The following is a 14,210-nucleotide window of genomic DNA, read 5'->3' on the forward strand; positions in this document are numbered from 1 at the left end:
CCTTTGCTTTATTGCTAGCACTACCAGAGGGTCAAAATGTTGGCTTTCATATTAAAATTGACTAACATAGACATTTAGGCAATGAAAAATCAAAATAATTAACAGTTTTCTTGAAAACCAAAGTGAGACTGATATTTTTAACTGTTGTATTAATTAAGAATTGAAGAACAGATGTCCACAATTTCACCAGGACCTATAATTTTATTTGGTGCCACCATCATGAAAAAATTTTGAATCGGATTTTCTTAATTTACGGTTTGTGCTAATTAGCTAACGTTAGCATATTTGTATTGCTCTATGAGATTTTATGTTTACTATATCGGTTCCAAAATATTACAAAGTTTACAGTGTGCCTAATGGCTGATGGTTTCTTGTACTATAAAACAGTACTATATATTGTACTATAATACTGTGGTTGAAAATTATACAGGATATTGTTGTTATTTCCAGTTTGATCCTATTATTTGTAGTTTGTGGTATTACTATCTCATGGTCACAGTGGCTAAACATTGTGTGTCTGTCCTGTGGGTGGGGGGATAAGAGTCATTCAGAATTTTTGAGCTATACAATAAAGCATATTTGTTGAAAGAGGAAGACAGACAGGTAGTGTTTCAGTCAAATTTTTAACTTGAGAAGCCTGAAGACTCTTGGAAAACATTAGCTTTCCAAAAGTCATTTATAGTGTTAGCAATTTTAAAGCTCCAGCGTATTAAAGTCAGTACAACAGTCACAGATATTTTATTTTTTGAGGCTGTCTATAAGGTTAAATCAGTCAAAAGGTGGTTAAAGAAAGGACATAAACAGGGCACCATTATTAACATAAACATTTTCACAAACTGTGCATTTATCACAGCTATCATGATGGGTGGTAAACCCGTCTCTAAAACATTTATATCAGCCTAAGTCAGAAAACATGGGGTGAATTTTTTCCCCCCATTTAGATTTTATGCAAGTGACAACAAGTCTTATCTACTGTTGTCTTTTAATAGTCCACTGAACTGGAACCTAATCTGATCTGATCTACTATCCCAAGGGAGAGAGAGCCTGATGGACTTTGGAAAATTTCTCACTCTTGTGTGCGTCTTATATCCTGAGGCAGCAGAGCTTGGACTCTATGCGGCTACATTATATCTGCTCCATAGTCCTTTTGCATCTCTTTTAAGGTGTATGTACCACTGGGGATTCTCTAAGATCCCAGCATGTTGTCATCTGCCCAGTGATATAAAAACAGATGTAATCATTCACTGTACCCTACCCTGCAGCAACAATCTACTGAAGGCAAAAGCCTGCTGTCAGAAAACAAAAGTACAGTGCGCACCTACAATATTGTCTCCGTAACAAAGTTAAAACTTGTTCTCTTTGGCACTAATAGTTGCGTGACCTTCTTGAACATTAACAAAGTGAATGACTCACTTGTTGCTAAGATACTATGGTATTCAAACAGTACTTATTGTCAGAGGATATTAAATCTGCCACTCAGTATAACATAGCCTTTAGTCCAGTGAAGCTTCACAGACATGGTGTTGCGATGTTGTCAAAGCACACACATATACACAGCCTCACGTGCATGCCTCACAAATGTGACCAGAAGGTCAGATGGCGCAACCTTTCCATGTGACTGATAATCCTTTGTATTTGCTGTTGATCATTGCTCTGCTTTTAAAGCACCATTTTTTGTGCCTTGTGAAACACATTAAAGAACATTTTTGTAATTTGTGTAATGTTTATATTTATCAGTAGTTCAGTTTTAGATGTCCATCCCGAAAATCACGCAGTACCATGACACTGCCTTTATTTGCTAGTCTGGGGGGTTTTAAATGCAAGAGATACTGTAGGGTTTTGGGAAACAGTTTTTGTGTTTCCTGAGCAAAAAAACTTCCTCTATCCTCATTAAATTCAATTATATATTCCTTTTCTCATTAAAGGAAGGAGCTGGAGATCAGCAGTACCAGCTCCAAACTAGAAGAAGAGGAGGCACTCAACTTTGGACTGCAGAGGAAGACCAAGGAGCTACAGGTAAGTTTGCAGTTTGCCTTCTGTGCTAGAAATGTTCTGTCATTTAACACTAGCAGTCTTGTTTAACAATCACATGGTGAGACCTAGCAGAAAGAAAAAAGAAATCACACACCCAAACAGGTGATATTCAATTTCACTTCAATTTTATTTATACGGCGCCAAATCACAACAAAAGTCGCCTCAAGGTGCTTTACATTGTAAGGTAGACCCCACAATAATACATACAGAGAAAAACCCAGAGAAGAAACCTCCGGCAGAACCAGGCTCAGGGAGGGGCAGGGCCATCTGCTGTGACCAGTTGGGGAAGAGAGCCAGAGATTAATAACAAGTATGATTCAATGCAGAGAGGTCTATTAACACATAGTGAGTGAGAAAGGTGACTAAAGAAGAAATACTCAATGCATCATGGGAATTTCCCTAGTAGCCTACACCTATTGCAGCATAACTAAGGGAGGATTCAGGGTCACCTGATCCACATATAAAGTGGTAGTTATCCATAGAAACCTAAAATGTTTCCTGCACCAGGCTGTAAATATACTTTTCAATGCTATAAGGTTGAGCATTTTAAAATGGGAGTCTAGTTGGATTGACTCATTTTGGAGTCTCAAGTGTTCATTAGCAAAAATGCAGTTTTTGGCACTTCTGCATTGACCTCGTCCTCTGCGTGGTTGCAGTTTAGTTCACTCAGATTCAAATAAACCAAGTTATATTCATACTTGACTCTATGATGTAGTATTATATAAAATAATTGTTAACTCTTTGCACTTGTTTTACATGACCAAGAAAAGCAGTCATGTCTGTGTTAGACCACTTAATGTTTTAGAAAGCAAAACAGTTCAAACAGTTTACAAATGTAAACCAGACTTTTGTGGCCCATGGCCTTACCCTTTGGTAGTGATTTCTTGTTATCATCAATCATTTTTTAGATATTTCCCAGAACAGGCTAAATGTGTCAGCTCAATGTGAGGTTTCCACATTTGTCGGCCATGTCATTGACTCTGTCCCTCATTCTGCTAGTAGCTGCAGTGCTGTTTACTGTCTATCACCTGTGGCTCACACACTTAAAAGCATCTGTTTACTCTTGCAAAAAGCTTTTTTCACTAATGTCACAGTTCTTAGCTGATAAAATTCTGGTAGCTAAGTTGACTGAGCTCACGCACAGCACTGCTGAAAGACATGTGGAGTCCTTTCTTACTGGTTTGATAGTTATCAGCCAGGCAACAGGGCTGGTATGTGCCTTTCATCTGCAGCCTTTAATTTCTGAAAATGTTCAAAGAGCTTTAAAGAACTTTACGTGTCCTGTGTGCATATCGTGATGAAATTTGCTCAACACTGAGCTGGCTTATCAAGTTAGTGATCACTAATCAACACAGAAAAGGTCTTTTAGTTACCTTTATAATATTAACTGTATAATATTTAGTTGAAGTGGCTGTGGTTTTGTTGACTGGCTTTTAAGTGGAGTTAAAAGCTGTTAAAACAGTTGTTTTACAAAGACAAACAGTGAGCCCAGCTGTAGGTTACAACACGGAAAAAAAGCATTCCTGCCTTTTAGCAAAGCTGCTGGGCTCTACTCTATGATTGGAGCAGTCACTTCAAGCTCCAAGGTCATGGTATCTCTAATAATCACCAATATTTTGTTGGTTTTATAATTTTAAACTTCATTCACTGAAGCTTCCTGCTTCACTGGAGAGACAGCACAAGCAGCTTGATTGAGGATATTGTGGCCTTACTCACACAGATGATAAGCTGTGTAATAAAATTAAATGCTATATTTCTATATTTTATATATTTTTCTGTTATTTTCAACCTCATTCTTGAGTTTGACATTCATATTATTCCCATTCCTGTAAATGCAATACCTCAAATCCAGTATTTGGATTCAAAAATTAACTGGGTAGGTCTTGGTCATCCAAGTTTATTATGACCTACTGGCATGCATTGACTTTTTGACTTCCAGGCGAATAATTGCAAAGCATTATTACTGTTATAGTAACCAGTAGATATTTACAATCAGCTGATAGTGACTCGGGGTTGAGCATGTTTTTACAACCTGTCATCTAGGCAAAGTGGATGAAATCTTTAAAACCACCTCACTGCTGTGTCTTATCACTAAATTTCACTTGAAGTATCAAAATTAAAAGTACTTAGTCTGTAAGAAAATTTTATTGTTATATGGATTCACGAAGCTGTTTTTGAGTCTGGAGGTATGTGACCTGATTCCCCTGAGACAGGAGCATCTAGTGATGGTCTCCAGAGGTGGCAGCCAATAATTTTCTGGGCAGAGTTAATTACTCTCTGGACAGCCTTCCTGTTCTCAGTCTTGGCCCCTGCGTACCAAACAACCAGGCAGTAGGAGAGCATGCTCTCCACTGAGGAACAATAGAAGGCCATTAGCAGCTGGGCGGGGGGCGCCGAGTCTAACTGATTGTTACCGGTTGGCGAGGAAATCTTTGATCCGGGACCACTCTGTAAAGAGTGATGGTGATGGCATCCTCCTTGGACTGATTTGCTCTGTAAGGAAACTGGTAGGGGTCGAGGGAGGAGGGCAGACAGTGTCTGATGTGCTGAGGCACTATCTGTTTGAGACACTTCACGATTACAGACGTAGAGATAAAGGATGTAGAGTGAAAACCGTAAATCCCATCCACAACCACGAGTGCATCCACACTGCATATGCACATGATAACACAGCAAAGTCATTTGGAAGTTTTGATGCTTTACAAGAAACAAAGACTGTTTTGTTAACTTTCAAAATAGTATTTCTCAACAAAGATAGTGCTGCACCTCATAACAGGAAAGGGACTGCTGAGTTATCACACTGTAAACTTCTTTGGAAGTAAATCTTTCTCACTGCAGACATTTGGGCTTGTTACAGCAGGAGAAACACAGGTGCAGCTTGTAAGATTATCGATGGATTTAAATATTCCAGTAAAACGTGCCAGCCGACATACCAGTGCATCGTCAAGGAAACACCTGAATGCAAGTTGTAATTAATGGGGTTAGCTACACATTGTGTTTATTAAGTCAGCATGGGATAGTTCAATTGTGGAAATGTTTTTTAAACTTCTTTTCGAAATCTTTGCATGTAAGGTCACAAGTATCATCACTAACTGGTGAGACTTGCATTCAAAGTGTTGTTGAGTTCAGAGTGAGCTCGTTCATTGTTCACTCTGAGCAACTATAGGAAGTACACGTGTATTCTCCAAAAACAAAAACTATTTCACTGCATGCTAAACTATGAGAAGAAATATTCCTTGTATTTATGTTAGGTTGTCTTGTGAAAACGTTCTTTAGTGATTGCTGCAGAAATTAGTCCTAAAACCACAAAATAAATTGGCCCTTTTTTAAATTCCTGCATTCCTTGTCCCAGAATCAAGGTTTGTTGAATGGGTTTTGGTCCAGAGGCATTAAATAATATGGTCTGTAGTTAAGACAAGCTTTACATATTTTGTTCTATAGGAATATAAGCCATAACTCTGCTCAATATGTTTATACATAAATGGAAAAAATATAAAATGACCAACTATCACCCTTAGGGTTAGCTCCATACAAGATCTTGCCCTTATGAGGTGGATGATTATGATAAAGGTGGTGAATTGGCACTAAACTACATGGGGGGAGTTGTTAATAATAGGAAGACAGTTGGAACTGTAGTCACCATAAACATCATTAATAACAGGCTACATCATAATGGGTTGAAATCTTGCAGTACCTGCAAAATCTCCCTCCTCAAGAACGCACATGTACAAGAGCATCAAGTTTGTCAGTGAACATCTAAAGGATTCTGGGCCTGGGAGACAGTGCTATAGACAGATGAAAACTAAATCAAGGTCTTTGGCATCAACTTGACCAGCTGTGTTTGGAGGAAGACAAAGAACATCATCCAAATATGTCAAGCATGGAATTGGAAATATTATGCTTTGGGGCTGTTTTTCTGCTAGGTATAAAGGACAACTTCACCGCAGTGATGTGGCAATGAAAGCGGCTGTAGATTGTAAAATTGTGGACAAGAACCTCCTTTTTTCAGCCAGAAACCTGAAGATGTGTCATGTATGATCTTCCAGGATGATAATGACCCAAAACATACCCCAATGATGACATTGGAGTAGCCTAGCCTGTCTCTAACCTTAAGGATCACTTGTTACCTAAAAACTTTAAGTGAATGCGTATATATATTTGAACCTGTATGTATACATCTGACACTGTGTGGATAGGAGAAAATTCAACATAAATTCAAACTTGTGCATCCAGTCATTTCATGTCTAATGCTGGGAAAAGAACAGTACAAATAAATGATGAAGTGTACATCACATCTTTTGTACTAGATTACTGCTGTGTATTGGCTAGGCATGTTAAAGTTAGCAGTTTATCATAGAGCAGACATATACCTTGGCTTATGTGTCTTTGGTCTTAGAAAAAACAGCAACATTTTTCAGTATTGAGTATTACTCTCAGCAGAGTTCAACATCTGGAGACATCCAAAGTTTCATGGAGCTTTCAGTGACTGTGACCGGTATATGGACTAAAACCACAGCAGCCTTTAGAGTGCAACAAAAAAGTGCCACCTAGATGAACCTCAAATTTCAACAAAGCTAAAGGAAAAAGCCATCCCGGTTATTAATGAGTAATCTTTGGTGAGGCAGTGGAAAATCACCACAGCAGTGCTGTACCACTAAAGACGGTGGCATATAAATCACTATCTTTAGGATTGCAGGCCCTGCAGAAACAAGGGTAGAATAGCTATTTATTGTATGGATTATGTTCTCTGCCTGTCTGGGAAGTATATACTAATGTTTTTCTGCTGAATCTTACAATGGCATGCAGATAAAATCAAACAAGTCTGAGAGCTTTTATCTGTGTCACTGGTGCATGTTGCAGATAATGTGTTTTGTCTGTGTCTGTCGTTGAGTTCAGAGAGAGAGAGGGAGTGTTATGGGTTCAGGTGGTGCTTCTCTGTTCTGCCAGTGCCTCTGGGAGCCTGATGTTTCCTCCAGAGTTTGTCAGTAGTGAAAATAAAGAGCTCCTTTGTATCTAATTTGAGGAGTGAAAGACAATCCATGTGTCTTTGAGGGTGCACATGTTTTCGCATTTACTGTAGCTTTGGCATCCTCTCACAATGAAGCTATTATATGTAAACTCCTCCTACTGATGAAGATGCAGGTGGACAGGCCGGCCAGCTGGACATCACCCACTGAGGTCTTCCCTTTGACGTAAAGGTTGCACGAATATGTCCACGCAAGCTGCTGCAGAATCAAAGAGACCGCTTTGTCTGTCGTCAATGATGAAGCCGCCTCTCCCTCTGTAGTATGCTGTAATTCAAAGCAGTTGGCCTGAAGAGAAAGCAGCCCTGCAGCCATGATTTCTTACAGCAAACTAATCCTTTTTAGCAGTTTTATTTAGGGTTGTAAAAGTTACAAAAAAGTTTACACTCAGTCACAATCTGAGGGTTATCACAATCTGTGAAGATAAAACTCATTTTGGTTCTTTGTCTGTAGCAGATGTTTTGCTGGAGGTGTTAGATCAGATTGGGCCACAGTGGTTGATGAGAGTCTCGTATTCAAGCTTTCTATTGCCTTCTCCCTTATAGGTATGTATGCTTGTCTTGGGTATAATATGGGATCATGTGCTTTTGTGTCATTTGAAACATAAAGCACAGTATTAATCTTAGTGTAAACTGATAATACAGTCACAATACCATATTTTGTTTGTAGAGTGATCACTACTGGAAAAAAAGGGGGTTTTTTTTTCTTGTTTTTCACCCCTAAAAACACAAGCTGTGTGTACTAAGAGTCATAAGTCCCTCGTATTGCTAAGAGGTGTTTCTCAGACAAATGTTCTGACAAATGAGCACCTGTGCTGAACAAGTGTTACGTCATACTTAGTACCCATAATTTCATCCATATCTTTACCTATAAAAAAAATACTTGGGACCATGTCCGTGGAAGCTGCCAGCAACAAAAACTTTACGTCTGGAGTCTGTAGGTGGCCATCTGGTGGCATTTAAAACAACAAAGCGTGCAGATTCCTGCATCATCGCCGTGATCTGAATTATGCTAGTGTGTGTGAACAGTATAGAAGCAGGAAAGGCCTTCCAGTTGTTCGGCTGCGGGGGGGGTTCACAGGATATCACTGCCCACACTGCTGACCATCCCCTCTGACAAGCGAGGAGACATCTGCACTGAGGCCACATCTGATTGCAATTTATAGACAATTATTATGGTTTCAGATTGAAGAGGGGAAAAAGAAAACCGTAAGCACAAGCAATTATGGAGATCAAACCCTGCAACCATTCTCAACAACGATGGCCTAATTCTGTTGTTTCCCCCTCACTGCTTCAAGACTAGAGACATCTTTGTGGGTTCATTTAGAATCAAGTTCATGTTATTTAAATTAGTGTCTAAATTCTTCCTGCTACACATAAGTGGTCAAAATTACCCATGTAGCCTGGCTCAGACATCTTAACACTCTTGGTGCATGATGTGTTTTTTACAATTGTATTAGAGCCACAATGTTTACTTTGAGGGTGGTTTGAGGCTCTGGAAAAGAGGAATTTAACAAGAAACATATTTGAGTGGGGAACTGTCAGTGAGAGAAAAAGAGGCTGTGCATGCATAAGGGGGTGTGGACAGTAAAGTGCCGGAGGGGATTGACAGTGAAGCTATGTGTGCATGTGTGTTTGTGTGTGTGCGCACGTGCGTGTCTCAGTGTGTGGGACACTCAGTCAGTCATTCAGTTGGGCTGCTGCTGCCTCACCATGGCTGTTCTCTCTGCAGAGGCGCTCCGCTGGCATGTGAGTTTTTATTTCTGTGTTTCTGTTTAAACTTATCAAAAATGATCAAAGGAATAAGTTAATGTCTCTGTGTGTTGTTTTTAGGCATTTAAAAATATTCTGTTGTTTATAATAAAAGATGGCACAAGTACAGGCGAGCTCTCCAGCTCCTGTCTGTACAAATAGTTTACAGTATGTTTGTTATAGTTTGTTGTTTGGGGAGATTTAGGCGCTGTGGCTTTCACCACTTGAGTGAAGTGGAGGTGTTGTTGCTGTGAGTGGCCCTGGGCTACCCGCCATGTCAGACACACTTCCTGACACTGAAACATAGATACAAACTGTAGATAACCAAGAGCATGACTCATCTTGGTAGAGTGCAGCCGTGCTGGGAAGTGTGCAATAAATTTTTATTAGTAATAAAAAAAGCAGTTTTGGCATGACATTAGTGGAACAGAAATCATCTGTGGATGATATACTTCTGTTAGATCATTCTGATGGTTTTGAACAGAATCCAGTAAAATAAGATTCAAAGCACAGTAGGTGTACACAGAGGGTTCTACGTATACTGTAAGCTGTGATAGAGGGAGTTAAGTTTTCACTAAGAATAACAGTTTGTATTACGGTAGGATCTTTATCTTAATAAAATGTATATAAGTGTGTAAAATGCCTTGAGGCAACTGTTGTTGTGATTTGGTGCTATATAAATAAAAGTGAAATGCCTTATGAGGATACTGGATATTTAAAGTTCAAAAGCAAGAGTGTTTAGAAAATGACACCATTTTTTCTATACATTATAACATATTGTGCTAAATGACTCCCACTGATTCATTCATTCATTTTAGTGTCGTTAGCCTGTGTTGAGGTCTCATGAACCTGCTGGATAGCTCATATTTTAAGAGACAAGTGTGTGTCCTGTCCATCTTTTTCCCCCCTGACCCCCAAACCAGATGGAGCAGAAGGTAAAATTGGAGTTTTCCTTCCCACTGTTACCAAATTCATGCTCATAAGGAATTGTCTGATGACTGGGATTTTCCCTGTAATATTTTGGAGTCTTGACCTTATAATATAAACCGCCTTGAGGTGCTTCTGCAACTGATTTGAATTGAATTGTATGTAAAAATCAAATTTATCATACAATTCACATGGATTTTACATGCAATCATAATAATTTCTCATCATATCTAAATGTAAACTTACATGAAGTGATTGAACAGAGTAGATATTCCTGGTTTTGTTCCAGGATTGTTTACGCTGCATAAGTAAATGTATTGTTGTATGTTGTGCGTGTTATGGGCTCACACAGAGCAACAAACAGTTATGGCCACATTTATGTCAATGGTTAATTTAGATGTCTTTGGACTGTGAGAGGAAGCTGAAGTACAGGGAGTATGCTGACACAGGAACAACATGCAAAATCTGCCCAATATATTTTGGCTATTCATTTATTATTTTCACGTTGGGCCAGTAAGCTCATTATTTTATTTGAACCCAAAGTTGCATATTTAATCTTTTTGGCTCCATGACAGTAATGTATATATATATATATATATATATATATATATATATATATATATATATATATATATATATATATATATATATATATATATATGTAATATGTATAGCCAGAGGAAGTGCATAACTTGAAGAACTTGAGGGGTGGTTGTTTGGCACTGATCAACATCCTTTACCTGTACCAAATATGCACGATTGTTATTGTTCTACATAACTATGGCTTTATAAACACAGTATCCTCTGCGATGAAATAGCTGAGTGTTCCAAAAATAACTAAAAATGCTTTGGTTATTTTCAGAGGTGGTCAGTTCACTGTAAAAAAAATAGTGCTGTTGTTGGTTTGCAAGGAATAAAGAATGTGTTGTGTTACAAAGGAAGCGGTTGTGCGTATTTAAAGATTTGTGTCATCATTAAAATGTTTTAAAAACCCTTGAATTGAGATGATAAAAGCAAGTTTTCACTTAGAATATGTGCAGTCATTTATTTAAATCACTGTATATTCAAGGTAGATGCATAGATGTAATTCATGCATGTGTATTGAATGGTACACATTAGTCATTCTTCTTGCATGAGAAGTAATTCAGGTGCTGTTGAAAAAGGTTACATACCTGGAAGGAATAAAATTTACAAAATATATAGAAGAGACCTGAAAATGATTTTGACTGATAAAATACTGCATGTATTCAGACCTTGATGCATCACTTACTTCAGGCCAGGACCATAAAACCAAGAGCAAAAAACCCCAAAACAGAACAAAAAGAAAAAACACAACAAAAATTCTTCGTATTTCATGGAAATGGCAGTACTGATGATTTTTGGTCTTGGTGACCGGACATAGCACACCCAGCCTGGGGTCAAAATACAGATAATGACGGTGCCTACAGGACATTCTTGCTCTAAATTGCTACCTGAGGAAAAAAGCCAGAGGCGTGCCAAATCCCTAAAGAAAGTGGAGTGTATGAGAAGGACTCGCCACACACACAAGTGCTGCCTTGAAATAGCAAACAGTCTGTGGAGATGACGCCCCGTTTGTTCTCTGTCAAAATTACACATGTACTGTGAAAGCAGAGGAAATATCCTGCCCATATTTTATTGTATTTTATTAGTTCAATGTTCAGGCCTGTGGTACTGAAAGCAAATTAAGTTTTCTTGTTTTGATTTTTTTAAGTATGCACCTTAATCCATTTCAATATCTCTCATTAGGCTCGCATTGAAGAGCTGGAGGAGGAGCTGGAAGCAGAGCGGACCATAAGAGCCAAGGTACTGTATATCTACACACTCATGAGGAACTGTGTGGCTTCACCCTTCAGCGCACATGAAACAAAGAGCAGTTAAATCTGTCTGTCCTTCTTTGGGGTAGATAAGAGGAAACTTGGTTCTGCTAATGTTCAGGCCTGTGGTGCTTAGAGCAGTTTAAAGATTGAACGGGACGGTAAATGAAGAAGAACAGATGAAAACAGTGCTGATGTGCTGGCAGCTGGTGGGGTACACATGCTGGTGCTGTGCCTCTGGTCACCCCAAACTATCTGCACCTGTGATAATAAAAGGGGGCTGACCTTGTGTTTCTGATTAACATAGAGGGAACCCAGAGGCGTGGAGGGAGCCCCGACATCCTTTTTCCTATTTCTTACTTTCCCAGATCGTTCTGTCTTCACACACCCATATCAGTGCACCTTCCGTAAGCCCTTTGCCTTGCTCCTTCAATCCGAAGAATAGGACATTTTTTCCATCTTACATTTGACTGCAGTAAAGTGTCCCAGTTACTTCTTTCTGATGCATAATTTTTTCAAAGGAGCACGTCTTCGCCATAAAAAGCTGATACCAAGGTGACTCTTTAAGTGCTTGCTGTTTCAAACAAGGACTTATAGTATGTGTGTGCTAGCATGACAGAGCCCACTTAAGAGCGTACTGTAGTTACAATGGGAAAAGGCAGAAATGTAAAGGCATATATTTCACTCCAAGTGGTGAATAGAGTGACAGCTGGCCTGAGGGTGTGTTTTTCCCCACTCTGGGTGGTATTCTTAATGGTGCTAGCTGAGACCCCTTCAGCCTCTGAAGCTGCAGAGCAGCGAAGAGGCAGGCAGAGACATGCAAGGTCTTTATCTGTTCCTCCGTCTTCAGAGCAGCTCAAATACAGCATACCTTTGCTGCAGACAGGTTCGCTATTGTTAGGCTCTGCTCCTCGGGTCGCACTGGGGAGATAGAATTATGAGATAGAGGCTGACAGACAGCACTATTTTTTCTAGGATCCTCTCCCATCTGGAATGCCATGCGGTTTTTCACAGACACACACACGCTCACACACACACTCTATAATTGTAAAGTAGCATGTTCTTACACACCCAGGAACACACATAGCATGCATAGCATTCAGTTAGTACACAGTCTTCAAGACAAACACTTTATCTTTAAACTGGAAATCACACATTCTCCATAGAAACATGAACAACAAAAATTAACTTAAAAGTCAGGTGACTACGTAGAATATGAAAGGGGTCATTTATATAAGCTCTCAGTTATTATCCAGTTTAAGCTTAAGGGTTGTCAAATTGTTTAGCTCCTTTGCTTTTTATCTTGGGTTCACTAAGTGAATCCTTATAGTTGTGATGCAGTCAGGAATTAAAACAGAAAAGTATGACCTCACAATTATCTTGCCAAAGACACAACTTTAAATAGTTTTTCACTGTTTTTGCTTGTGACAGATGCCCAAAGTAGCCAATTCATAGAAACCAACAAGCTAACAATGTCTTGATAGCTAAAATTGCTAATTTATTAGCAATTAAAGTCAAATTTATTCAGTATAATTTTTTAAATATCTGATGCTGATGATGTCCTAATGTGAAAAGTCAAGCTGCTTCACAATTTAGGAGCAGCAAACTGCAAATGGCACTTGATGCTATGCTTAAAATGCCTTAAAACCCCCAACATTACCATTCTTTACTAAGTGTAATATTCTGCTCTGGGTACTTGCTAACATTTTTATGAGATTAGATCTGATCAGATCAGAGCCAAAATAATACATTTGCTTGGTTCTTGTCCCAGTTGCTCCCTCGCCCCAGCAGATAATGTGCCTCAACTTATCCATAACATCGTTCTCTGTCACACCAACCCTCTGCATATCCTCCTTCACTATATCCATATTCAACATCCTTTTATCCAGTATGCTCACAATCCCACCTCTGCATATCTAAAACAGCCTTAACCTTGACTCTCTTAACTTTGTCTCCAAACTGCTCAACCTGAGCTGTTCTTCTGACGCACTCATTTCTCATCTTGTTTGTTCTGATGACTCTCAATGAAACTGAACATCTTGAGCTCTGCTTCCAGTATTTTTGTTAGTCTCACCCTCTCCAAACATTACATCATAGCAGGTCTCACTGCTACTCTTTTCTTTAGCTCTCTTGTGCATTGTCCATTGCTTTCAATGGTTGACCCTGGGTGTTTAAGCTCATCCACCTTCACCACCACTGCTCATTGCAACTTCACTGTGTCTCTTTCGTTCACATTCTGTCTTGTTTCTACTGACTTTCAGTAATGGTCTTTCTAGTGACTACCTCCACCTCTCCAGGCTGTCTTCTACTAGCTTTCTATTCTCACTACAGATCACAGTGTCATCTGCAAACACCACAGTCCATAGAGTTCTGCCTGACCTCATCTGTCAACCTGTCCATCATAATTGGAAGCAAGGAGGAGCTCACCAGATCTTTGATATAATCGTACTTCCATCTTGAACCCATCTGTCACTCCTACCATACACCTCACCACAGTCTCGCTGTCCCCATATATGTCCTGCACCACCCTTCTGTGTCATCCCGACTTCCTTGTGCAGTCTCACAGCTCCTCTCTTGGCACCCAATCATATGCTTTCTCAAGATCCACAAAGACAAAGACATCTTCTCAGTACTTCTCC

At 39.3% G+C, this 14,210-nt stretch overlaps 1 protein-coding gene across 4 annotated transcripts in view; it reads left to right on the forward strand.

Moving 5' to 3' along the window:
- The window catches only part of LOC116330867 (putative uncharacterized protein MYH16), a 55,207-nt gene that overhangs the window by 24,165 nt on the left and 16,832 nt on the right, over nt 1–14,210 (forward strand). For all 4 annotated transcript variants that reach the window (XM_039616539.1, XM_039616537.1, XM_039616536.1 and 1 more), the window contains 2 exons: nt 1,926–2,016; nt 11,504–11,560. In XM_039616539.1, the coding sequence (XP_039472473.1) occupies nt 1,926–2,016; nt 11,504–11,560 (148 nt within the window). The remainder of the gene's footprint in view (nt 1–1,925; nt 2,017–11,503; nt 11,561–14,210) is intronic.

Source organism: Oreochromis aureus, linkage group 8 (assembly GCF_013358895.1).
Source record: "Oreochromis aureus strain Israel breed Guangdong linkage group 8, ZZ_aureus, whole genome shotgun sequence".
NCBI lineage: Eukaryota > Metazoa > Chordata > Actinopteri > Cichliformes > Cichlidae > Oreochromis > Oreochromis aureus.